The 27720-nt window shown below is 42.9% G+C and overlaps 1 protein-coding gene across 4 annotated transcripts in view; it reads right to left on the bottom strand.

Moving 5' to 3' along the window:
- DNM1 (dynamin 1) overlaps window positions 1-27720 on the bottom strand; it is a 254922-nt gene that overhangs the window by 141688 nt on the left and 85514 nt on the right. For all 4 annotated transcript variants that reach the window (XM_082262794.1, XM_082262793.1, XM_082262792.1 and 1 more), the window contains exons 3-5: window positions 22943-23092; window positions 22008-22211; window positions 19097-19195 (exon numbers count right to left, since the gene is read on the bottom strand). In XM_082262794.1, coding sequence (XP_082118920.1) covers window positions 19097-19195; window positions 22008-22211; window positions 22943-23092 — 453 coding nt within the window. The remainder of the gene's footprint in view (window positions 1-19096; window positions 19196-22007; window positions 22212-22942; window positions 23093-27720) is intronic.

The raw sequence follows: 27720 nt of genomic DNA, 5'->3' as shown, positions 1-27720 counted from the left end.
CACAAAAAACATATAGGCCCTGTATGGATATTCCAACTAACAAGGTTGTGTAGCATGATTCATTTCCTCACAGTTAGTGAGGTCATATTGGGGGGGTTGGCACCTCTGACTGAAGGGATCAGCTCTCCAATTGAATATGGAAAGTTCACAAAATTCAAAACTGTCCTGTTGATATGTTGTCACTGTGATAATAGGAGCGAGCTCGGCTTACCCCGTTTTTTGATAATCTCCTAATTACCTGTGTCCTATCGCTGCAGCAGTCAGTAAGAAATCGTACCTGCTCAAACTCGTTCAGCCTTGATGGGATTCTGCATAGAGTGAGCGGTTTTCTCAGTTGTAAGGAGTGGTCCTCAATCCCTTCTTAAGGTCCATAGAGCTGTCTCAAAAGAGATCTACGCTGCATCTGGGGCACTCGTCCAGTGTCTCCCAAGTGTTGTTAGCGTGTTGCTGGCACCCCCGCTACATACTTGTACGCTTAGGGCATGCAGTCCCGGGAGTTCCGAAAGTTCGGTGACGTGTCTATGATGTTGAGGTATTTTGCTACGTCATACGTAGCTTCGTCAGGATAACGTGCTACCCTTCCTAATCTCCAATTATTCCAAGGTATGGAGCTGTCATGTAGGAGGGGCCGTCTAAAAATTGTGTCTTAAAGTGGCATGTTTTGCTTTGCTTAGAGAAGTTAATTTTTCTACATAAAGATTGGCCTGAATACTTTTCCCTACGTCTCCCATATCTAGGGACCAAGCCAAAGGGAACTAGAGATATACTGAAGCGTATATAGTCCATGTAAAGTATACCATTCTTTTATTTGTATATGCACCTATCTCATTGCATAAACCCAACCTATTGTACCTTCTACTAGGAATAGACCAAGAGAAATTGCTGCCCTAAACCAGCACAAGCTAATTCTCAAGGAATACCTGGCAATTTAGCCATGTGTTTAACCCCAAAGGTACCAGAGCTCTCAACTTTTAAACCCACCATTTTTCTTTTTTTTAAAAGTACTTAATCAAAATCCCCTCTTCTTGGGAGCAATTTAAGGACATAAATTCCCTTTATCTTCATTCCCCCAGCGTTTCCTACATGTACTTTTTGAAAAAATTTCGCCAGTGGTATTTCTGGGTCTTTCTTTAATTTCTCTAATATGTCATTGATTGCTCACCTATCCTCACTCGTAGCTGTCTCTTTGTCTTATCTATATAGAATTTATTGCAAGGACAGGTGAGCATATAAATGACCCTAGTTGTGGAACAATTGATAAGATCCTTGATCTTATACTCTTTTTCATTCTCGAAGTCCGTGAAAGTAGCTGTACGATCCACAAACGGGCACATTTGGCATTTGCCACATGGGAACATACCCCATCGATCTAGGGTACATGGTTAACCAATTTTCAGCTGGACTTTGCACGAACTCTGAATGAATTAGAATATCATCCTGGTTGGATGCCCTGCGGGCCACCATTTTTGGGGAACTACCTACAAATTTAGCAATTGTTGGGTTATTCATCAGAATACCCCAATGTTCTTTTTTTAGTTTTAGTTTTATTTTTCCATACTGCATATGACATGGCATTGTTATTCCCTTGTGGTTATGCTCTTTGCACTGGACAGCATTGTCTTCTGTGATCCTTTATGGTTGTATGTACATCTGCGCTGATTTTTATATCTTCTGTACAGTGTTTTTTCTGTTCTATGCCATTTCTCAATAAAAGTTTTTTTCTGATTAAAAAAAAAGAATGCCCCAATGTTTTTGTAGAACCCCCTGTACTTTGTCCCATTGAGCCCCGATCTGGGCTCAAACAAACCCAAATTTCCTTGTTTTGAAGCAGTTCATTTCTCTTACGACCCGCAGCTTTTTATTTGGTCCTACATAATTGTCTATGGGAGTAGCCACGTTCTCAGAATCTTGTATAAAGTTATTTTTCTTCCTGTCTATAATCTTGTTGTTTTGTGCAGTTACTTTTTTATTTGCTTGTTTCAAGTTAAGGTACAACATTAAGAAAAAAAAAATTCTTCCAAATTTCATTTTAAAACTCCATTCCAAAACTCATTTTATCCCCCTAAATTCTCCCACCCCCAACCTGTTCTTCCCCTTACATTAATAACCTTACCTTATTGCAGTCCAACCTCAACTTGTGCTTTCCTTAACCCTAGTTCTCTTTCCCATTTTTCTAAATATGGGCGTTTCCTTATACCCATCAGATCAGTTAACATCTTATATATTTGGGACAGACTATGACTTAATTTTACTGCTGGCTTACAAAGCCTTTCCACCAGGTTCAATTCTTTTTCCGGTCTGATGGGTAGAGGAAGAGATCCTACAAAGTGTTTCAATTGCCTGTACCTCCACTCATTTAATATCAAACCTCCCCTATTTTTTATTTGCGCAAAGACCTACTCTTCCCATTATGTGTTATATCTTTTAACTGCAAATTCCTTAACCAACCACCAAATTGTTTCTCTATTCCTGGTAAAAAATATTGTGTGCCTTCTAGTGATAATAATGGAGAGTTATATTCCCACCCAACCTGCTTATATAAACGCATTCCATACTTTCAGTGCCACTGTCGTGATTTCTTGTGTATCATCATGTACATCCCTATATTTTGGTGGGACCCAGATGTTGTTATCCAGATGTGTTTGACTTAATGTGATTTCCATCTCCCCCCATCTATTCCCCGTGTTTTTTCTTTTTGTCCATTCTACCATTCGTGCTATCACTGCTGCTGTGTGTGTAGTATCTTTTTATGTCCGGTGCTGCTAATCCCCCTTGAATACTGCACCCTCTGTTTTTTCCCCTGCCACATGAAATTTAACAACATTGTTAAAAATTGTCTTGAAGAATGCCGGTGGAACAGCAATAGGCAGCATTTGGAATCTGTATAATATATTAGGCAGGATTATCATTTTAAACACATTTATTTTCCCCAACCAAGAGATTGGACAACTCACCATATTCCTCATGTTTAACTTTATCTCATCATCTCATCAAGCAGAGGTACATAATTAACTTTATATAATTTTTCAAGTAATGGGGTTATATTTATCCCTAGATATTTTAATTTTCCCTTCACCCATGTACATGGAAATTCCCTTTGTAAGGCTCTCTACTTTTTTACTTAGATTAATATTTAGAATATTCAACTGGGTTTTATTTTTAAAATTCGATAGTTCTCCATATCTTTTCAATTCCTTGATAACATTTGGGAAGGTTATTCTAGGGTTTCTGATATAAAATAAAATATCACTGCATATACTGCGATTTTATGTTCTTCCTGTCTAATCCAAACCCCTTGTGTCAACATTATTCCTTATAGATGCCAACAATGGGTCTAATGACAGGATGAACTACAGGGACATCCCTGTCTCGTCCCATTGCTCATCCTAAAATGTGTAGATAGACTACCGTTTACTTTCGCCAATGCAGATGGATTTCTGTACAAAGCTCATATCCATCGTGTAATTTTTGGTCCAATACCCAAGTCCTTTATTGTTTCAAAAATAAACTCCCAGTCCACTCTGTCAAAAGCTTTCTCGGCATTGATTGACAGTAAGAGGTCCAGAGTCTCTTGTCCCTTAGACTTATGTAATAACAGTTGAGTTCTTATCTCGTTTTCTTTACCCTCTCTACCTGGGATAAATCCTGTCTGGTCTGCATGGATCCATTCTGTCATCAGCTCTTTCAATCAAGTCGCTAAAATTTTTGTGTACAATTTTATATCTGTATTTAGCAGTGATATTGGTCTAAAGCTAGAACGCAAAGTTGTATCTTTCCCATCCATAGGTATTACTGTTATATGGGCCTGCAAAGACTCCGCTCTCATTTCCCCTTTTTCAGCTATCTCATTCATATAACAGCAGAGTTTCGGGACCAATATTTCCTTAAATCTCCTGTAATAACGGGTGGTGTACCCGTCCGGGCCAGGGATTTTCACAGATGGAGAATTCTTTAATGCTTCAGATACTTCTTTTGAGGTAATCGGTGTCTCTAGAGCCTGTCGTTTTTCTGTTTCTATTTTGGGCAGCTTTGAGTCCTTTATATATTCTTGTATCTTTTTGTTTTCTAAGTTGTTCCCCTTCTAATGTCTCTTGCTGCTGAATAGAATATAAAGTTGGATATTATTTTTATTTTTTAATAATCCTCCCAGATATTTTCCAGGTTTATTGCCCCATTTGTATCTTTCCTTGCCAACCCTGTTAAAGCATAGTTGAGACGCTGCTCTCAATTTATCTCTTTTTAATATTAATGCTTTTTGTATATCCGCGTCTAAATTATTTTTGTGTATTTGTTCCAGCTTGTGTATCTCTGATATTAATATATTTATGTGAATAGTTCTTTCCCTTTTTTTTTTTTTTGGATCCTATTGAGATAAGTATTCCTCTAATATATGCTTTTTGAGCTTCCCAGGCTGTTGCCGAGGAAACATCCCGGGTCTCATTTACTAGGAAATATTGGTCCAACTCCTCCTCTATTTTTTTCCCCACTTCCTCATCCTGCAATAGTTCTTCGATTATGCTCTAGGGATTCCCCTTTCCCTGGGGGCCTGGGAATTTTATTTCCATAATAATTGGGGCGTGATGGTCATTGACCCTATTAATGTGCTGACCAATGCTTCTATCATCATGTGTTCTATCATTATGAAGTCCAATCTAGAGTAGGTCGAGTGTATGAGAGAATAGAAAGAGTAATCCCTCTCTCCTGGATGTTGAATTCTCCAAGCGTCAGCCAATTGACATCGGAAGCGCTTATTCTTTACCTTCCTCAGTTGAGAGCCTCCCACTTCCCGCGCACTCGATGTACAATCCAATGATGGATCCATGCAGAAATTAAAGTCTCCTGCCAGTAAAAGGTCACCCTTTTTTTGCCAGTAAAAGGTCACCCTTTTTAAAGAGGGACAATTTATCTAAAGCTTTCCTCAAATACTCTTTTGAATTTTTGTTTGGGCAATATATATTTGCCAGGGTACAATCCCTTCCTTAAAGTTGTCCCTTTAGGAGGATGTATCGACCCTCTGGGTCAACCAATCTCCCAATCTCCCCTCCAGGGAGAACCTCACCTCTCTAGCCATACCAATTGCCACCCCCTTTGCTCTCTTAATAGGTTGATCTCCAAAATACCAGGTAGGGTAATATTTTAAATATATTTTCACGTTTGTATCCTGTGCAATATATGTCTCCTGTAAGAAAATGATTTTGGTGGAGTTACGTCTGATTTCTTCTACAACTATGTCTTTTAGTTGGTATATTTATCCTTCTAACATTATATATTATTTTCAAACAATTAATTTGAACTCAAACTCCTCTCTACTCCCATTGCTTGTTGCCCCCCGTGTCTCTACTCGGACTAGCCAAATGGGGAGACGAGGGGTTCACACTTCCGCATTTCCACTGTGCTTTCATAACTAAAGGACGGTTTTCTTTTTAGAATTGTTTAAATCTGTGCCTTGTCGGAATAGTTCTGAAATCGAATGATAATGTCCCTGGGGGTTTCTGTTGAGATATTTCTTGGTCTCCTAAGCTGATGTACTCTCTTTATCTTATCCCAGGCTATTTCTCTCCCTTCCATTAGTGGGTTAAAGACTTCTCTCATTTTATCAAATAGGTCTTCGCCATGTTGTTCTGGTAGACCGCCTATTCTTAGATTCTTCCTCCTGCTCCTATTCTCCTGGTCCTCCATCTTATAGGTGAGATCTCTACATTCTCTCCATAATTCCTTCACATCACCTTTTAGGTCTTTTATTGTCCTCATGTAGTTTTCTTGTCTTTTTTCCAGATCTTCAACTCGCTGTAATAGATGGGTCAGATCTGTATGAATTGTTATTAAGTCTGTTTTCAAAGACTTTTCTAATGCCGCAAGCATTATAGTAATTTCTTTCTTTGAGAGCGTTTGATCGCTCAATGTTTTTTCCACACTTTGATCAAGACCAGCGTCCACTTCTGATGTCTTTATCGGTCTATTCTGTTCCCCAGAGTCAAGGCCGAGTGACATTCTACTTGCATCAGTTCTTAGTTCCATCTGTTTTGATCGTGCTCCTTGTGATTTCTCAGGTAAGGCTTTTTCCGAGCTCTCTTCATGGATCATGAATTTTTTAAACGTGTTGGTACTGGCACATACACTGGGTGAATTTGCTGTTGCACGGCCTCTTGCTGACCTAAGCCTCATGTTAACCTTTTGAACTTTTAAACTTTTATGTGTTTTATTTGGTTTCTTTATTTGGTTTTTCTCTTAAAGTATTTTTAAATACTTTTAGCTGTTTTGGCTGGTTCCCCCTAATTAAAGAACGCCAACAATATGCCAAAAGACAAGCAGAAGTTAGGTAAATATTTCAGCTCAAAAAAAGGAAAAACAAATCAGCGGGAGAGTCGCAGGAGAATGCATATGTTAGAGGTTCCCAAAACAGTCTGGGAGCAATCCAAAGCAAGTGAGGGTATCAGTAGAGAGAAAGATCCCATCATTAAGTAGAGGACCGGTGATTAACCAGAGTTTCAGGATCCAGAGATAGACCAGTAGATCAATAACTAAAGATCAATAAATAGACAAGGAGAAAGAGACAGAATTACTATCAGCAGGTCACTTCTCAAGTCTTTCCAATCCTTCCCTTCACACAACCACGTATCATCAGGGCGTCAGCAGGATGTCATCTTCCGCAGCCTGCAGTCAAACAGCGGAGCGATACACCATTGTGTAATAATGTGGCAATATGTAGAAAAGTGATGGTAATATGATGTTACTCAGGGTAAAGTAACCAGCTCAGACTGTTCGTTTGATCAGTGCTGGAATATTGGAACAAGTTTAACTTATCCTCCAATTACTTCAATTTGTACTTACAAATTGCTGCAGTCCCATGCTCAAATGTCCGGGAGACCAGGAGTAGCAGTGCAGTGACAGAGCTGACCGCTCACCGCTCACCACTATGAATGGTCTCTGAGTCTCACTCTGTGGTCTGTAGTTTCGTAGCAGGCAGGGCTTCGGCTCCAGCCAGAAGAGTGATGCGGCCAAAAGATGACAGGCGAGTTTTTACTGAATGGGCCATCGGATCCGTCTCTAAGCGAGCATCGGGAGAAGCAGGACAAGCACGAGGACGAAGGGGGATGGTGTAGTGAGGCAGCTAGGTCCCATCTCGAACCCGGAGCTCCATTTCAAGGAAGCTTTGGCGCCACAGCGTTCCCCACCCTCACATCTGGATTGTGCAGGCTCCTCCCCCCCTGCAAATGTTTCATTTAATACGTAAGAACTGACCCACTGGTGAGTAGGCCTGCCTCTTTAGCCAATATCAGCTTTTCATTTAAGTTACTCACTAGTATTGTTGGTAAGTAGTTACATCCCTTAATTGTCTTAGGAATTCTTTTTCATAATCGCTTTCATTCAGTAAAACCACGTTCCCTCCTTTATTGCTTCTTTTTATTATCAGGTTTTTGGCCTCTTAATTCTTTCAGGGCCTGTTGTTCCTCCCTAGTGAGATTGTCTTTGGTACCCCTAGTCCAGTCTATTGTTTTTAAATCCATTTGGACCATGTCGAAAAAAAAAAAAAAAAGGCTAAGCCACTTATTTTTGTGAAATTGTGGCATTTTAGGAGATTTTAATTTTAGGTTTGCCTGTCTCCTCGACATGTTAGGGGAAGTTTCCTCCTTATCATTCTCATCTAATAGTGACATCAACATTTCCAGGGCTATCCTGTCATTCTTATTAATCTGTTCACTGCTCCCTTGGGGTCCCTGTTCTTTATTGTAGAGTGTTTTCAGAAAGACTTTATGGAGGAATAATGTAACGTCTTTATAGACCATAAATTCATCCATATTGTCTGTAGGGGAGAACGACATTCCTTTTCGAAGTAACTGAAGGTGTCTATTTGCTAGAAGGAAGTCAGAGAGATTAATGACCCTTTTGTCCTGTTTGAGAAAAGAGTCTATTTCTTTTGACTCTGGGTCCTTGTCTTCCTGTCTGTGGTTTCTCTGTCTCTCCTTTTCCCTTTTCCTCTTGTTGGAGCTGCGGTTACTGTTGAATTGTCTCGAGGATCTTCTGACCCCTCTGGTTCTAAAAAAGATACAGATTTCTGGCCCATCTCCTCATGTATATCACTATATGATCAGTCATCTCCTGACTGTGACGTAGACCTTGGCCCCCCTCTTCTAGACCTGCTCCGCCCACGTTGTTTATTCAAATTAAATATTTCCCCTATCTTCCAGTCATGTAAATCTCTTTTAAATTTTGACTGTTTAGTAAATTTCAGATTCCTTTGGATACGTTCTACTTCTTTCTTTAGGATGTCATTAAGTCTCTGGAATTCAGTTTCTTTAAAGGGTGCAAGGCCTTTTATTCTCTCATCTATCTGTTTTACGAGTTCTTTTAATTGTATTTTTTCCTCCTCCACAATGAGGTCTATCACTGCTACTCCGTGGTTAATACAGAGTGTTTTCCATTTTGTAAGGAATCTCTCAGTTTGGAGGTGTTCAGCCAGAACTACTCCATCACGAAATCCTCTGGGGATAATTTAATTTCTAATGTATGTATTTAATGTAGGTTTCCAAAAATGAAATGTCCCACTTCCTGTTTAGGTGTTAAATCAATAGTTTTTTTTTCGTTCCTTAAATCTCTCCTTTATTTCTTCCTCATCAGTCAGGGAGTGAGACACATCTCTATCAAAGGCTGCTTGTATCTCTTGGTCTATCTCGTCTCCCAATGTAAAGGCCATGCTCTTACACCTGTGAATAGGGATTTTTTGATAGTGCATCACGTGACTACATGTCTAAATAAAGACCACCCCTGAACGGACTTCAAGGATCTTATCAATTCTTCCACAACTAGGGTCATTTATATGCTCATCTGTCCTTGCAATAAATTGTATATAGGTAAGACAAAGACAGCCACGAGTGAGTATAGGTGAGCATATTGGAGAAATGAAAGAAAAAGACCCAGAAAAACCACTGGTGACACATTTTCAAAAAGTACATGGAGGAAACTCTGGGGGAATGAAGATAAAAGGAATTTATATCCTTAAATTGCCCCCAAGAAGAGGGAATTTCGATAAAGTACTTTAAGAAAGGTAAAATGATTTATAAGTTGAGAGCTTTGGTACTTTTGGGGTTAAACACGGAGCTAAATTGCCAGGTATTCCTGGAGAATTAGCTCGTGCTGGTTTAGGGCAGCAGTTTCTCTCAGTCTATTTCCAGTGGAAGGTACAATAGATTGGGTTTATGCAATGAGATAGGTGCATATACAAATATAAAAATGGTATACTTTAACTGACTATATACGCTTCTGTATATCTCTAGTTCCCTTTGGCTTGGTCCCTAGATATGGGAGTCGTAGGGAAAAGTATTAAGGCATATCTATATTTAGAAAAATTAACTTGTCTAAGCATAGCAAAACATGCCACTTTAAGACTCAATTTTTAGATGGCCCCTCCTACATGACAGCTCCATACTTAAGGAGATTAGGAAGGGTAGCAGGCTATCCTGACAAAGCTAAGTATGACGTAGCGAAACACATCAATATTGTAGACACATCACCCGATTTCGGAACTCTAGGAACTATATGCACTAAGTGGACAAGTATATAGTGGGGGTGCCAGCAACACGCCAACAACACTTGGGAGATACTGGACGAGTGCCCCAGATGTGGCGTAGATCTCTTTTGAGACCTCTTTATGGACCTTAGGAAGGGATTGAGGACCACTCCGTACGGCTGACAATACCACTCACTCTATGCCGAATCTCATCAAGGCTGAACGAGTTGGAGCAGGTACGATTTCTTACTGACCGATGCAGCGATAGGACACAGGTAATCAGCAGATTATCAGAAGACGGGGTAAGCCGAGCTCGCTCCTATTATCCCTGTGACAACATATCAACAGGACAGTTTTGAATTTTGTGAACTTTCCATATTCAATTGGACAGCAGATCCCTTCAGCCAGAGGTGCCCTCCCAACATGACCTCACTAATTATGAGGAAATCAATCATGCTACATAACCTTGTTAGTTGGAATATCCATACAGTGCCTATGTTTTTTGTGTCTAGCCATACACACATGATCATGTTGATAGGTCTTTATTAGACTACAATCCTTGATAACACAGCAAGTGTCTGGTTACAAAAGTGGCCTAAAGTGCAGGATAGCCCTAGGGCAGTGATGGCGAACCTTGGCACCCCAGATGTTTTGGAACTACATTTCCCACGATGCTCAACTACACTACAGAGTGCATGAGCATCATGGGAAATGTAGTTCCAAAACATCTGGGGTGCCAAGGTTCGCCATCACTGCCCTGATATGCCTGCAGAAAGTTAATCTTCCAGCATACTCCAGCATTTCGCTCAGATTAAGGCAGTTCACATAGGTAAATAGTTCGGACGTACCCATACCAGTTGTTTTTATATAGACTGGGTGTTTTTAGGGGTGAATTTTTTGTGGTACGTCACGTGCAATATTGTGTGACTGTACTCTTTTTAATGTAATTTCTCATTAAAGACTTGGTTTATAATTTACCCAATTAATCCAGTTTTTTTGCCCAAATAACCGCTGGGTTATTCCTGGGGGGAGCTTTACTCCCTCTCAGAATTAACCGTAAATTTTTTAAAGCTGGATAGAATGCTCTAACTGGACTACTATTATAACACAGAGGCAGCAGTCAGCAGGTGCCTGGCTCTTTGTCATAGTTTGTCCCATCACATTATGACCCATAAGGTCAGCAACCAAGTCAGCATCCAACAGCCATGTGACAAACTGTGACAGAACCATGATAACGCAACTGCCTGTGTGTTATCATAATTTTGATGATCATAACCTGCTGTCTGTGTGTTATAAATGCTAATGATGATCATAACCTGCTGACTGTGTATTATCATAAGGCCCCTTTCACATGGGACAGAATCCGCTTGCTCAGCAGAGGGACTGTCCGCTGATCCCCCCCACTGAGCAGAGCGGGTGGAAGACAAATCAATGTCCGCTCCACTTATGCAGAGCAAATACGGACACAGCCCACGCTGCTTTATGGGTGGCCGGTATAAGCAGACCAGTCTATCTGTTTACACCCGATTGCCCTCTGATCGAATTCATCTTGTGTGAGGGGAACAGATCCCCATCCGTTTTCTTTTTAGCAGATCAGATCAGATTGGAGGTAGGCGGGTGTAAACTGACACAAGACCATTTACATCTATTGCTCAATAGAAGTGAATGGAAGGTCCAATCAGGTTTGCCTGAAAAATGGACAGGCACACCCGATCAGACCTATCCTGTGAAAGGGGCCTAATGCTAATGATCATAAGCACACAGTGAGATCCTACTTTACACTTGCATTTTTGGGGACAGTAAACACCTGCAGTTGAGCTGTGTTTTTACTGTCCCTTAACCACTCCCCCTTAAGAACCTTTCACCCAAGCTTTCCAATTAGAGCTGCCTGTCAGTTTTTCATACAGACCTGATTGAAAGCTCCATGTAGGTCTACAGGAGTCCAGATGTAAAAGGACTTGTGTCCATTTACACCTGTATTGATACAGTATACTCTGGGCTGAAGGAATGCACACAGATGCTGCTCTGTTAAAGGTAAATCTCCACCTCTCAAAGGTTGCCTACCCCTGTTCCAAGGTATTCAAAAGAATTGAAGAGGACAGCTAAGAATAGACCAGTTAGGATGTGAGAGTACCAGTTACTGAAAATGTATGCAAAAGCAAAATGACCAGACAGCAATGAACTTCTGAGGCTTTTTGTTTTCTTGGGTACAGAGTTCCTTTATGCCTATCAAAGACTTGAGGAGACGGTGACAACTATTGGGAGACCATTACACTAAGAGTGACACCACTTCCTGCTTAAATGACTCTGCCTATGGTTTAGAGTCCACATATTTTGGTAAGCGCTCCTGACTCTTCATTCTGGTGATGGTCACACTTAGGGTAATAATTCCCTGTTTCTGAACACGTGAAGTTCTTCCTTTGATCGGATATGCACTTTATATCTCGGAGCACCCTTTTTTTTTATTTGTTCATCCTTTGCTGCGTTTTCAATTTATGTTTGATGGAATTGATTAATTTCCACTATTGTCACACTGTATTTTTATTTATATTGCATATATTTGAACTTTATTGGAAGTTTTCTTTGCACATTTGCTATTTAGCATTTTTTGCACTTTATGGATATTGATATCTTTGATATACACAACTGTACAAGTCTAATCATTGGAGGAGAGCAGGCTGAGTTCTCGGCACAGCTAGAGAACTGACCACGCTGTGATCTCCTGCTAAGTGTGTTCAGTTTTTATTAGGAAAGCAAGGACTAGCATAAACACCAGGGATTTCACATCAAGGAATACAAAGAGAACAGGATACTTTCTCATACAAGTACATGGTACAGCAGGCACTTATCAGAAATATGAAGAATTGGGGTAAAAAAAAACCAACAGCTATATACGTATCTCATTGACTTGTGGTCTGTGCCTAAAGATATACTGTATTGATGTTTTACCCTCCTGTTTATTTCATATTACAAAAACTCCCTAAAAATGCAGTTAAAGTCTTTCAACAAATAAATACATTATAACGTGTCCTGAAGGCCAAAAGTTGTGTAAATATATTTGTAGCCAGTTTCGAGATCCAGGCACCCTTGCCGTAATGCAGAGCTAGTTTTGTGATCCTGCTTTCAAACTGCAGTCAAGCAATACAGCTTGGCTACCAACCCAACCTCAACTTGTTGACTGGGTTGTGAATGAGCTCCCCTACAATTAGGAGGGCAACAGTCTGCTTTTTTTGTGGAATGCAAAAGAGCCATAATAGCTCACAGATCTGCCACTCCTTTTAGGCTCAGCCCTGATGCGAGAAGATAACAGTAAGCTAACATAAAGGCAGATTTTGATAATTAAACTTGCCACATTTCAGAATATTTTTACTGATTATTTTTGGTAATTGAATACATAATGGTGACTGTTTATATCTGCCAGAAGTTTGACTGTAAGAATAAATGGATTTTTGTAAGATCTTACCGTAAAATCCTTTTCTCTTAAGCTCATTGACAGACGTAGTCTTCTTGATTCTCAAGAGCTGGGTTATGTTGTCTCCGCAGGAGTAGGACTAGGCAGAAAGACAAAACGTTCTGGCTCCACCTTAGGGGCAGTCCCTGAGGGTATATCCTCCCTCTCTCTGCTACAGGGAATCAGTTCTGTTCTAAAGCAGTAACAGAGAATTTAACCCAACCCAACTCAATGATAGAGGGGCGGGTACTACGTCTGTCAATGAGCTTAAGAGAAAAGGATTTTACGGTAAGATCTTACAAAAATCCATTTTTCTCTATCGCTCATTGACAGACGTAGTCTTCTTGATTCTCAAGAGCTGGGACATCCAGAAGCAGTGCCACAAATGAGGGGTGGGATTGACAAAATCAAATCCAATCTAGAAGGCCAAACCGGTGCCAAACTAGAAGTTTTAAAGGCTCATTATAAACAAAGAATGAGACTAAAGAAAAATTTCCAACGGAAAAAAACCCTCGAGGTAGACCACTGGTCTCCTCAAATTGCGGCCTGCAAAACCTTGCGGCCAAACGAGGCATCAGACGATGCCATTACATCAACTTTATAATGTTTTGTAAAGGTATGCACCGACGACCAGGTAGCCGCCTTGCACACCTGGACCACTGACGCCTGATGGCGAAAGGCCCATGACGCACTAAGCGCCCGAGTGGAGTGCGCCTTAACAGGGAACGGGGGCTCCCGACCCTTAATAGAATAAGCCTGTACTACCGTCTGTCTGATCCATCTGGAAATGGTCGCGGCAGATGCAGGCAACCCCTTTTTGGGTCCATCTGGGATCACAAAAAGTGAATCCGTCTTGCGAAACGAGTCTGTCGTTTTCAAGTATACCCTGATCGCCCGGACCACGTCCAAGGAGTGTAAAGCAAACTCCCGAGGATGACTGGGCTTAGGACACAGGGAAGGTAACACAATTTCTTCATTCAGATGAAATTCTGAAACCACTTTTGGTAGGAAGGATGGATTCGGACGAAGAACCACCTTATCTCTATGAACCACCAGATATGGTGAACGACAAGATAATGCGGCCAGTTCTGACACCCTGCGTGCAGAAGTAATAGCCACCAAGAAGGCCACCTTCTGGGACAACGTAGGTAGAGGAATCTCCCTAATATCTTCAAAGGGAGGTTTCTGAAGAACCGACAACACTAAATTAAGATCCCAGGGGGGTAACGGCGCGTGCACTGGCGGAGCCAGATGTCGCACCCCCTGGATGAAATTCCGCACCAAGGAATGAGTAGCCAAAGGCTTCTGAAAGAAGATAGCTAATGCTGAGACCTGACCCTTGATAGTACTCAAGGCCAGTTTCTGCTCAACCCCTTGTTGCAGAAAAGCTAATATTCGACTAATCGAATAAGACCGAGGACGGAACCCCAAAGGTTCACACCATGCAATGTAGGACTTCCATGTGCGATGATAAATCTTTCTGGAAGTCGCTTTCCTTGCTTCAACTAGAGTAGGAATAACTGAAGCTGACAATCCCTTGTCCTTCAGCACCTGGGTCTCAATAGCCAGGCCGTTAAAGACAGCGATCGTAAAGCAGGATGGAAGATCGGTCCCTGAGACAGTAGGTCCTCCCTGAGAGGAAGTCTCCACGGGACGTCCGCCACCAGTCTGACCACGTCGGCGTACCAAGCTCGACGAGGCCAGTCCGGAGCTACCAGAATTACTGGAATTCCTTCCTCCTCTATCCTGCGAAGAAGTCTTGGCAGTAACGCGAGAGGAGGGAAGGCATACATTAGCTGGTATTGCCCCCACGGGGCGATCAGTGCGTCTGCGGTTTCTGCTAGAGGATCGCGGGAGCGAGCCACGAATCTCTGAACTTTCCTGTTGAATCGTGATGCCAACAGATCCACATCCGGGGTGCCCCACCGTAGGCACAACTGGTGGAAAACTTCTGGATGGAGGGACCATTCCCCCTGATCCAGAGTCTGACGGCTGAGATAATCTGCCTGCCAATTCTCCACCCCCGGAATGAACACCGCAGAGATTGCTGGAACAAATCGTTCCGCCCAGCGAAGAATGCCAGCCACTTCTTTGGCCGCTCGGACACTCTTGGTGCCCCCCTGGTGATTGACATAAGCCACGGCCGTGGCATTGTCCGACTGGATCCGAACCGGGCTGCCCTGGAGCTGCCCGGTCCAGTGAATCAGACAAAGTCTGATCGCTCTCAGTTCCAATACATTTATCGGTAACCTGGATTCTTCCGGGGACCAAAGTCCCTGGACAGATAACTGACCGAGAATTCCTCCCCATCCAGATAGACTGGCATCCGTGGTCACTATCGTCCAATATATTGGCAGAAATGACTTTCCCTGGCTGAGCATCGGAGACCGAAGCCACCAGACCAGAGACTCTCTGGTCTGTTTGCTCAATCGGATCTGATTGTCCAGGGATTCCGGATTCCGATTCCATCTGAGAAGAATCTCTTGCTGAAGAATTCGGGTATGGGACTGGGCAAATGGGACTGCTTCGAAGGAAGCCACCATCAACCCCAGAACCCTCATGCAAGTTCGAAGAGAAGACCAGCTGTTGGATAGTAACAACTGGACTGCTGATTGAATCTTCCGGAGTTTCCCTACCGGAAGAAAAACTCTTGTCCTGACTGTGTCTAGAATTAGACCCAGATATTCGAGCCTCTGGGTGGGAACCAGAAATGACTTTTGCTGGTTCACCAGCCACCCGAATTCCTGTAAAGAAATCATAGTAATTTCTATGTTTTGTAGCAAGGTCTGAGGAGACTCTGCATGAAGCAGATGATCGTCTAGGTAACCAAGGATCGATATGCCTCTTTGGCGCAGAAGTGCCAACATTGGGGCCAACACCTTCGTGAAGACCCGCGGAGCCGTGGCGAGACCGAAAGGTAACGCCACAAACTGATAGTGGGAAACCGCTGATGTCCTGCGAAAATGGGAATGTGAAGATATGCGTCCTTGATGTCTATGGACGCTAGGACATCCCCTGGATGCAGGAAGGCTGCTACTGTGCGAATGGACTCCATTCTGAATCTTCTTATGTTGACAAAAGAATTGAGTGCTCTTAAGTCCAGAATTGGACGCACTTTGCCCTCTTTCCTGGGTATTGTAAATAGGTTTGAATAAAACCCTTGAAACCGTTCTGTCCAAGGAACGTGGACTACCACTCCTTGTTGTAGTAAATCTGTGACTGCTCTCCGCAGATCTTCTAAACGATCCAGGGATAGTCGGATATTGAAAGGGAAGAATCGCGCCGGTGGGAGAGATCGAAACTCGATCTTGTACCCTGACCTTATGACTTCGCAAACCCATTTGTCCGGGATTCTGGAAAGCCATGGATCCGGGAACCGGCGAAGACGTCCCCCCACCCCAGTTATGGGTGGGGGCGCACCTTCAGGCTTTGGACGGTTTATCTTCAGGTCTGGAGGGGGCGGGCTTTTGCTTGCCCGACCAACGACCCCTGACGCCTCCTGCAGGAGCTTTGGAGGACTTAGTTTTTTCACCCGCGGGACGAAAAAACCTCTTGTGAGCAGAAAAAGAAGGCCCTCGTCTTTGACGAGTTCCTTTACCTTTAAAATTTTGCGGTAAAAAGGTGCTCTTTCCACCCGTGAGATCCTTAATGATCTCATCTAAGTTGGCTCCAAATAGACGCTCTCCTAAAAAGGGGATATTAGCCAATGCTTTTTTGGAACCTTGGTCGGCTAACCAACCTTTTAGCCACAGTGTACGCCTGAGAACCACTGCTGAGACTGATGCTCGCGCCAATAATGGAGTGGCGTCTAACGCCGCATCACACACAAGCTGTAACCCCTGTATCATTTGTTCCAACAAATCTGATACCGCCTGAGGGACCTCTTCTAAGTCCCGGCGTAACCACTTGGTCCATTCAGTTACAGCCTGCAAAACCAGACCAATAGCTATTATAGGTCTGAAAGCTGATCCAATCAAGGAAAACATGGTGCGAGACATAGCTTCTATCTTGCGATCCACTGGATCTTTAAAAGACGGAGCGTCTTCTAGAGGAATAACCGTGGCTTTATTCAATTTAGCAATTGGTGAATCCACCACAGGTGGTTCTGTCCATTTCTTAATGAGGGTTTCCTCAAACGGATAACGCCTGTCAATGCGTTTAGAAATAGTAAAAGTGCGTTTTGGCAGACGCCATTCTTCTTCAATTGGATTGCCAAAACATTTGGGCAATGGAAAAACCTTCGCCACTTTGATGCGTTTTTTAGTCCCAAAAGGGATTTCAGTTTCAGCTATTTCCGATGGAATACCCTGTAACCTTAAGGTTTCTTGAACAGATACAATGAGTGCGTTTACCAACGCTTCCTCTCGGGCTATGGCGGATGCCGAAACATCCTCCTCGCTGTCTGAAGAGACAGGACCCGAGACACCAATCCCAGATGAAGTACCTGCAACTGCAGAAATAGGCTCAGAGTCTGAATCCGAGGTTTCAGATAATAAGGGGTTAGGCGGGGGTCGCTTTCTTGCGCCCTGTCCCTGACAAGCCACTTCCACCCGGGACACAAAAGTTTCCATAATAGCTGACAATGATTCAATTGTCAGTGGGGTGCTGGAGGATCCTGCAGACCCCTCGAGGGGATCCGGAGGAGATACATGAGTGGCAGGGTCCATGTTAATTCAGGACAGCTTTGCCAGCAAAACAAAAAAACTTTTTTTTTTTTTTGTGTGTCTCCCCCTAGCGCAATAGCGCCCCTCAGAGTACCTGCTTCTCGATCCCACAGAGAGAGAGAAGGGCCCCCAAGGCTCACCAACCGATGCAGTGAAGTTTCCAACCAACTGCAGTCAGCGTCTGTCTTTTACAGACTGGAAGGAGCTGTTGCTTTTTCCCGGGTAGAAGGACGTGGCTCCGCCCCCTGTGTACGCCTTCCGGCGTTCCCAGCTCTCCACGAGGTAGCTGGGCTCACGAAACATGGCCGCCCCCATAGAAGAGACATAAGACTCCAAAAACATGGCGGCCGGCGTGACCTGAGGACATACATGCACTTGGTCTACGGCAAAATGGCGGCGGACCGCCGAAATCGTTTTCCCAGCACATCCACCTGCATCTCTGCTAAGAGGCGATATATGGATCTACAGGAGATACACTACAAATAAGGTAGGATTATACCTCCTATGTCTGCTGTAATGTTACAGTCTGCTCTGTGTTACAGTGTTAGCTCTCAAACCAAGTCCACTTCCCACAAACACATGCTGTATTACAAGGGGGACTTGTAAGTATCAGATATATACTGACCATATATGGAGGGGCCCATAATTCATACTGCCTCATAACGAGGAAAGAAAAAAAGGGAACGTTTACTCACCATACCAAACCGACAGGCACCCTCTCTTCACAATACCCTCTCCACCGGGGTGGGGGTTTGTGGACCACTCCGGACGCCTCGACTCTCTGGTTCCTGGCGTCCAAGCGAGACTTTTAACTCGCAAGGTCAGTCCCTCCACTGGGACTCCGTCGCGGCCGACCCAGCGCGGAGCTCTGGTCTGCACGCGCTCGTAGGCAGAAACCGGGGTGACCACTGGATCTCAACATCCAGCCCGTCGCCCGGCCCCGCATACTTACTTGAATGTGTCGCGGCCGACCAAGCGCAATGCCATGGTCTGCGCGCGCTCGTAGGCCGGCTGGGGTGACCACAAGTGTCGCCCAGTCCGGCATTTTTGCTTGAAGATCTCACAGGAAAAACACTGGAGAAAAACTACCTAAAAAATGTCTTTTTCTTAAAGAAAAAAGTCTTGCCAGGACCAAAAGATCCCAGCAAGGAACTTAGGTCCTTACTCCTGACTAGACAGAAAAAAACTGATTCCCTGTAGCAGAGAGAGGGAGGATATACCCTCAGGGACTGCCCCTAAGGTGGAGCCAGAACGTTTTGTCTTTCTGCCTAGTCCTACTCCTGCGGAGACAACATAACCCAGCTCTTGAGAATCAAGAAGACTACGTCTGTCAATGAGCGATAGAGAAATTAGAATTAATTACAATTACTTAAGTGAACACATCATTTTGTACATATTTCTTACGAAATAATTCTTCTCAAGTGCTGTGCGTGTAGAAGTAGTACACTATCATTATGAAAAATGTGTCCTCACCTCTCCGCAAAGGTAATAGCTTATTTTCCAAGACATCTCGAGCATCTGTCCCTTCATCCATCAGGTCGAGTTTGGTTATGACACCAATCGTGCGTTGTCCTGCATAAAAGATGTGATAAAAGGAGCTGTCTTGTTATTCCTTTATTTACTAAGAATATATTTTATAAGAGCTATACATAATCACAAAGTATCTCTGAATCAGACCCTATGGTCTTTAAATAAATCTGTCTATGGTTGGTAAATAAAAGAATTTAACTTTGATACGCTCTACCTAAAAAAGCTATGATTAGCATTGTTGAAATAGTTAATATACACAAATTTAAAAAAAATGGGGTTGATTTACTTAAGGCAAACAAACCGTGCACTTTGCAAGTGAATTTGCTCTGGAGCTTAGCAAATGAGGTAAAGCTTTAATTTAGAAAGAATTCTCGTTTTATTTTTTATTTCTTATCCTTTCTTCCCTCTCATCTCTCTTTATCTCTCTTCTCTAAGTGTTTCCCCACCTTATCCTACCCTTATCTTCTCTTTTCACTGGGACACTACTGGTGTCTTCTTTTCTACCTGAAAATACTTACAATTACTCATGGGTATGCTTCCATTACGGGTGGATTTGTTGTGCCTGTGCGCGTGGCTGCCCCTGGGGCCCGAGAGCCATTGCCTTCATATACTGGCCAGTAGACAGATGCTGATTGGGGGTTTTGGCTTTGCCTGGGGGTTCTGGCATGTTTGGGTACCTTCTACTCTAATTATTACATGGCTAGGTATATTGTTTTATATACCAGATATTTGGTGATATCACATATGTCTTACTTATGATCTGACTGTGGGAATGCAGTGGGACAAATGCTCCTCGGACCTCGTTGGTCTCTTTCTAGTTTTGTACCACAGATAATGAACAATTGGACTATGTTGCTATGTATTATTAATGTTTTTGTATATTTTGCACACCATTAAATAAAGAATTTATTTAAAAAAAAAGAAAGAATTCTCAATCACATGGAAGGAAAAAAAACAACATTTTTGCCAGCACACGATTGGATAATGGAAGTCAGCAGGGATTTACCACATTTACTGAGCTCTGAAGCAGCAGCACTTGCAAAGTGTATACTCTATTTGCCATAAGTATATCAACCCCAATGTCTACCAAGTTCAACCTCTCTCTTAATCTGCAGCTCTGATCCAAGATATGTCAATTTTGCCATATGGGAGAAAAACACATTTTCTCATTACACCCCAAGGCCAGTTGACTCAATTGCCTGAATCAGAATAATTTATTTTTGCATAATATATATGGTTGTCATATCAAATAAGGCACAACTAGAAGAATGGTTTCATGTCCAATGGGATCTATTGTTTTTGCCATAGTAATACAAACTATTGTTAATTTTAGGCAGAAGGCTAAACCATTAGGGTCCTTTCACACGATCGCTCCGATCAGATCTGCCTGTCAGTTTTTTAGGCAGATCTGATCGAATGCTCCATGCATCCCTATGGGGCAGCGGATTTCAGTGGAGACATGTCCGCTGACACCCGCTGCCATCCGCATCCGATCCTGTCCGTGAAATCCGTACGGATGGAAACCCTATTTTTCATCCGTCCAGGTGATCGGATGGGAGCAGACAGGCAGTCCGCTCTCATCCGATTCCCCCATAGAGATGCATGGGGCTCTGACACCTCCCTCTCCGCACACAGAGCGGAGAGGGATCTGTCACCTTCCTGCTCCGCGGGGATCTGTTTTTTACGATCCCCTGCTGAGCAGCACGGATCCGCCTACGGAGGCCGACTGTGTGAAAGAAGCCTTAGGATGTTTTCAGTTGTGTGATGAATGGCATTTGAACTTTGACCTCTGAGCATAACTCTTAGGCTGGCCATACATGTTCAATTTTCTTGTAAAATTTTCTGTTAGATTTACCAAAAACCACATAATATGAGGTCAAAACTAAACAACATTTTCAACTGTATCCTTTTAGACAGGCCTTTGTACTACATAGTTGAAGGAAAATCTAAAGAAATTTGTACAGAAAATGGTATAATTCATGGCCAGCCTTACCCAGCTCAGCCCCACCCCCTTTCTCTCCTCCTTGGCTCACAGGCTGTGATGACAACAGCAGGAGCCAATGGCTCCCACTGCTGTCTGAGCCAATGAGGAGGGAGAGTCCCCGAGGAACCGAGGCTCTCATTCACATCGCTGGATCACGATGGGGGTTTATGTAAGTATTAGGGGAGATGGGAGGCTGCTGCACACAGAAGGTTTTTTTTACCTCCATGCATTCTTTAGAACCACTTTAAATGCATGCTCCTAAAATAAACCTAACCAAAAATCATTATGGTTTACTTTGTGAGGAAGGAATAAGTGATAGCAAAGGGGTGTCACACACCCCTTTATAGGACCGGGACTGGGTTTTGAGGGACTGGATTGTAAATGGTGTACACATACCTACAAATATTTTAATAAACTGGCCTAATCTACAACTTTCACTTTTCTAAGCCACTGTAATGAATATACTTCAGATCTGTATCAAAACCAATATTATGGCATCACTGAATAAACACATGGGTAAAATAAGACAAACGCATGCAAAGCCAGAAACCAATTCAAATTAAAATAGATTTAGGCTAGGCTATTGCGACTCGATTTTCAGTGTGATTATAAAGTGCAACTTAGTTGCATTTTATATGTGGTTTTCATATTTTATAGAGCCAAAATCGCTCTGGAATCGCACCAAAATTTTACAGGACCCTTTTCTAAAATGGCATCGTGCCGAGTCGCATTGATGTGAACGGGGCACTATTGAAAACAATGTGAGTTCCACTGTCATGCCATTCTGTGCAACTCAAATTGCATCTGAAATCACACTAGTGTGAACCAGGCCCAACAGTAAGTCATTTCTGGGTTGCTTTTAAGACAAACCTTGGGGATCCACTTCTTTGGCGATTTTCAAGGCATCAGAGTTTGCCAGATCTGAATTAGCTGGAGACACAGCTAGAAGTAGGCAATTCTCCTTGGTAACGAACTGCATGAGCATGTCACGGATCTGAAACTCAATGTCCACTGGCTGGTCACCAACTGGGACTTTGGTCATACCCGGAAGATCAACCAGAGTCAGGTTAAGCACTGAAAACCAAGCATAAAAGATCATTATATGGGCATAAATAAGGCTACTTTGACACATGCAGGTGATAGTAATTTTGCTGCTTGTTGGGAACTAGTAATATTAGTGCTGTTTTTACAATAAAACTATTCGTCTTTGCCCCCAACATTCTTGAAAACTGACGTTTCTCTTTCCGACAGGTGCACAGTAATAGTTTGGGTGGAAACCACTGGAAGCCGAATTCCAGCCCCCCATCCTAGAGGTGTCCCACTTGTCACGTGATGTGCAGAATGATCCTAATTCTCACTAATGCAGACATCATTCTTTGCAATATTGTACTGTAAGCCAGGAGACACATCATGAGGCACCCCAAGGGTGTGTGTCCCTGACATCCTAGGCTCAGACAAAGTGGCCTCAATTAAACACTGGGCATGGTGAGTCTTCCAGGGACAGTTCTGGTGAGGAGGTGAGTACTGCAGCTGAAGTTGCAGTTTCTTTTAAGAACTGTTGGGCAACTTATTAAAGAAAAGTTACTCGAGTATGGCTTTAATCTAATTCACATCTTGAGTGGAATCCCACACACATGCAGGGTGAATATGTTCTCTGTGAGAATTAAACTTAGGAACTCAGCAGTATAAACTAAAGACGCTAACCAGATAGTGAGAGGCTATCCAGAATCACAGTTATCCATGCACCTGTTTTCAATACAATAAGAAAGATCACAATGTCCTAAAGCACAGACTGGTTGACACACCATTTGGAGAGTAGACACGAAGGTTTATTGGCACAGGGGAAATGCCCTTGTTTGTTCCAGTGATCCGATCAGTTTCAGCCTCGATTTCCATTCTGATCTCTTCAAAGTCTGTAAACTTCTTTCCCTTGCAGTGCAGAAACTCCCCATGTTCTACAAAATAGTAATATGACATTAATCACAAGCCTCACATATAGGTAATCGCAATGATCAAATTCAGTTAGACATTATTAGGGGAGGTGATTTTTTCGAAAAGGAATGCATTGTTTAAAAGATACACCCCCCTATTTTGTAAAGGAGTACCAGTATTCAAGAAGTAAATGCAACACATAGGCATAAAATTTCATATTTTAGAGGGTAAGCACTGTCCCCTACACATTAAATTGAAGGACTACTTATTACCGTACATCTGGAACAGAGGCGTAACTAGAACCTTCAGGGCCCCGGTGCAAGAAACCATGAAGGACCCCCAGACCCTTGGCCGTGGCCCTTCCCTTCAAGCCTGGGGCTCTTCCCACTGACCCTGGGGCCCTTTACTCTCGTTGTCAGGCCCTCTATTACGATCCCGCAGCGGGACCTTTTCACAAAGTTCTGCAGTGGGCCCCCTTCCTGCCATCTTGGGGCCTTCCCACAGTGGTGGAATGCCAGGGCCCGGTCACAAGTGTGACCTTTGTGATCCTGGAAGTTCACCCACTGGAGTCAGTAGTTTTTATTTTTTGGTATTTTAATTGTATTTTTTTTTTACAATGTCACTGCCTATGACTCCTGTCCATTCAGAAAAAGAAGGAGCTAAAAATTACATATTTACTGACCCCTTCCTGGTTCTCCGCTGTGACAGATCCCCTGCAGCAGCCAGCAGGAGAGGGAAGGGAGCACAGTGGGGGGGGGGGGGGGAACCAGGGGAGCACACAGGGGCCAAGAGACAGCAGAACACAAGTGAACTGGATATGAGGAGTGGCGGGGGCAGCATACAGAGGAACCAATCTCTTCCATTATCCTCCTGCAGCTACAGGAGGAAAAAGGAGGACAGTGATTTCTCTACATGCTGCCCCTGCCGCCCCTCCTATCCAGGTGTACAGGGGGAGCCGCACAGGCCCTGGAGCATGGGGCCTGGTTGCAATTGCAACTCCTGCAACCCCTGTAGTTACGCCCCTGACTTGAAAGCAAAACTCAATGCAAAGAAACATCTGTAAAAGCAAGGAAAATCCTGGGGAATACAAACTAGGAGATTTATCCCCATTTTAAAAATCAATCTGAATTGACCGCTTTTCAGAGGCAGTAGAGCAGTGGTTTGCAGGTGTTCAGGAGGAGATAAAGCTGCCTCCTGAATGCCTGTTTTTGTCTTATTCCATTGGGGATTTAGCATAGCAATACCACACCAAAACTGTATGCCAAACAGATAGTTACATAGTTACATAGTTAGTGAGGTTGAAAAAAGACATCAGTCCATCCAGTTCAACCTATGATGTGTGTGTGTGTTTGCTTTTAACCATACATTGTATACCCCTGTATGTTGTGGTCTTTAAGGTGTCCATCTAATAGTTTTTTGAAACTATTAATGCTCCCTGCTGATACGACTGCTTGTGGAAGAGAATTCCACATCCTTACCGCTCTTACAGTGAAGAACCCCTTACGCACTTTAAGGTTAAACCGCCTTTCCTCTAGTTTTAGTGAGTGGCCACGTGTCTTATTGTATCTCCTTTCACTGAATAGTTTGTTCCTTATGCTCGGGTCACCAGTACAGTGTTTGTACATTGATATCATATCCCCCCTCAATCTTCTCTTCTCCAGAGAGAATAGGTTCAATGCTTGTAGTCTTTCCTCATAGCTGATGTCCTCCATTCCCCTAATTATTTTTGTTGCCCTTCTCTGGACTTTCTCCAGTTCCAGCACATCCTTCCTGAGGACCGGTGCCCAGAACTGGACAGAATACTCCAGATGTGGCCGGACCAGAGTCTTGTAGAGTGGGAGAACAGATGGCATGCTGTTACTTGTCCATTGATACTTCCTCCAGATCTCCAACTGAAAGCCCGAACCCTGGTATTAACAGAGAGCTGGAGGATGAATCTGCAGGGGCCTGGCATTGCACTGGTGATCCACGGATCATGGGTGAAATGTTTGGCAGGGTTCTATAGATAAAAAATAAAAATAAATGCACATTTTTTTCCTTGCAAATTTATGTGCATTTATTTTTTTTCTAACCGGTGGACTCAACGTTTAATGCTATTGACAGACTACATAGTATATAATTTTTATTTTCCCCATAGTTCTGCTTCAATTTTAACGGATTTAAGCAGGAGATGGGAGCCAAGCTTTACTTAAAAGAAGAAAAATTTTATGCTTGGAAATATTGCGCCATCTCTCACTATGAAATCTCAGGATTTGTTGCTCCCCAGAGGTTTCCCTGCGAGGACTGGCTTCCTTGGGCTTTTCATGTTTTCCTTGTGATGTTAGGAGTCCTATTAATAATGGCTTTGCAGTACAACTGCATGATGGCTCTATTTCCCTCAGTCTTTATTCCTTTGTTATTTTTTTTTCATAGTACCTTTGTTATATTTTTAGCTCTTCATTCTGACACTATCACTTTACAGACTTTCTAACATCAATGTTACAGTCTTTTTGTGTAATGTAATGTATATACAGTATCTCACAGAAGTGAGTACACCCCTCACATTTTTGTAAATATTTTATTATATCTTTTCATGTGACAACACTGAAGAAATGACACTTTGCTACAATGTAAAGTAGTGAGTGTACAGCTTGTATAACAGTGTAAAGTTGCTCTCCCCTCAAAATAACTCAACACACAGCCATTAATGTCTAAACCGGTGGCAACAAAAGTGAGTACACCCCTAAGTGAAAATGTCCAAATTGTGTCCAATTAGCCATTTTCCCTCCCCAGTGTCATGTGACTCGTTAGTGTTACAAGGTCTCAGGTGTGAATGGGGAGCAGGTGTGTTACATTTGGGGTTATCGCCCTCACTCTCTCATACTGGTCACTGGAAGTTCAACATGGCACCTCATGGCAAAGAACTCTCTGAGGATCTGAAAAAAAGAATTGTTGCTTTACATAAAGATGGCCTAGGCTATAAGAAGATTGCCAAGACCCTGAAACTGAGCTGCAGCACAGTGGCCAAGACCATACAGCAGTTTGACAGGACAGGTTTCTACTCAGAACAGGCCTCGCCATGGTCGACCAAAGAAGTTGAGTGCACGTGCTCATTGTCATATCCAGAGATTGTCTGTGGGAAATGGACATACGAGTGCTGCCAGCATTGCTGCAGAGGTTGAAGGGGTGGGGGGGTTAGCCTGTCGGTGCTCAGACCATACGCCGCACACTGCATCAAATTGGTCTGCATGGCTGTCGTCCCAGAAGAAAGCCTCTTCTCAAGATGATGCACAAGAAAACCCTTAAACAGTTTGCTGAAGACAAGCAGACTAAGGACATGGATTACTGAACCATGTCCTGTGGTCTGATGAGACCAAGATAAACTAGTTTGGTTCAGATGGTGTCAAGCGTGTGTGGCGGCAACCAGGTAAGGAGTACAAAGACAAGTGTGTCTTACCTACAGTCAAGCATGGTGGTGGGAGTGTCATGGTCTGGGGCTGCATGAGTGCTGCCGGCACTGGACAGCTATAGTTCATTGAGGGAACCATGAATGCCAACATGTACTGTGACATACTGAAGCAGAGCATGATCCCTTCCCTTTGGAGACTGGGCGGCAGGGCAGTATTCCAACATGATAATGACCACAAACACACCTCCAAGATGACCACCGCCTTGCTAAACAAGCTGAGGGTAAAGGTAATGGACTGGCCAAGCATTTCTCCAGACCTAAACCCTATTGAGCATCTGTGGGGCATCCTCAAAAGGAAGGTGGAGGAGAGCAAGGTCTCTAACACCCACCAGCTCCGTGATGTCGTCATGGAGGAGTGGAAGAGGACTCCAGTGGTCACATGTAAATCTCTGATGAACTCCATGCCCAAGAGGGTTAAGGCAGTGCTGGAAAATAGTGGTGGCCACACAAAATATTTACACTTTGGGCCCAATTTGGACATTTTCACTTAGGGGTGTACTCACTTTTGTTGCTAGCGGTTTAGACATTTTTGGCTGTGTGTTAAGTTATTTTGAGAGGACAGCAAATTTACACTGCTATACAAGCTGTACACTCACTACTTTACATTGTAGCAAAGTGTCATTTCTTCGGTGTTGTCACATGAAAAGATATAATAAAATATTTACAAAAATGGGAGGGGTGTACTCACTTTTTTGTGAGAATGTGAAATGCTCAAGCCACTATGGGCATGCTTGCAAACTTGTCATGTCATCTAAAGAATAAATCTTCTTTTTAGTACAAAATAATAAATGCACGTTTTTTGAGCCTGTAAAGCAGGGATATGTAAACTGTGGCCCTCCAGCTGTTGCAAAACTACAATTCCCATCATTCCTCTGCCTCTGGGTGTCAATGCTTGTGGCTGTCAGTCTTGGTTATACATAAGTCGATTTATTGATGATTGTGTACAACCAGCCTATCAGGTTTTTCCCAAACGATCAGTGCCTCAAGCTATAGCCCTCCTAACACACACACACATTTTTTTTTTTAATTATTATTATTGTTATTGTTTTTTTCCCAATATAACATTTTCTATTATGACTATTTATTTTAAATATTTAATATTATTTTTTTCTATCAACTGAGTTTCGGTAACTGTCCCTATCTCAATAGGTAGAGGATACTTTTCTCGTTTGTTTTTTTATGAATACATGCTTTTTACCAATT

Source organism: Pelophylax lessonae, assembly GCF_965119305.1.
Source record: "Pelophylax lessonae genome assembly, chromosome: 7".
NCBI lineage: Eukaryota > Metazoa > Chordata > Amphibia > Anura > Ranidae > Pelophylax > Pelophylax lessonae.
The sequence above is the reverse complement of the archived record's forward strand: the minus strand, read 5'-3'. Positions and strand labels throughout refer to the sequence as shown.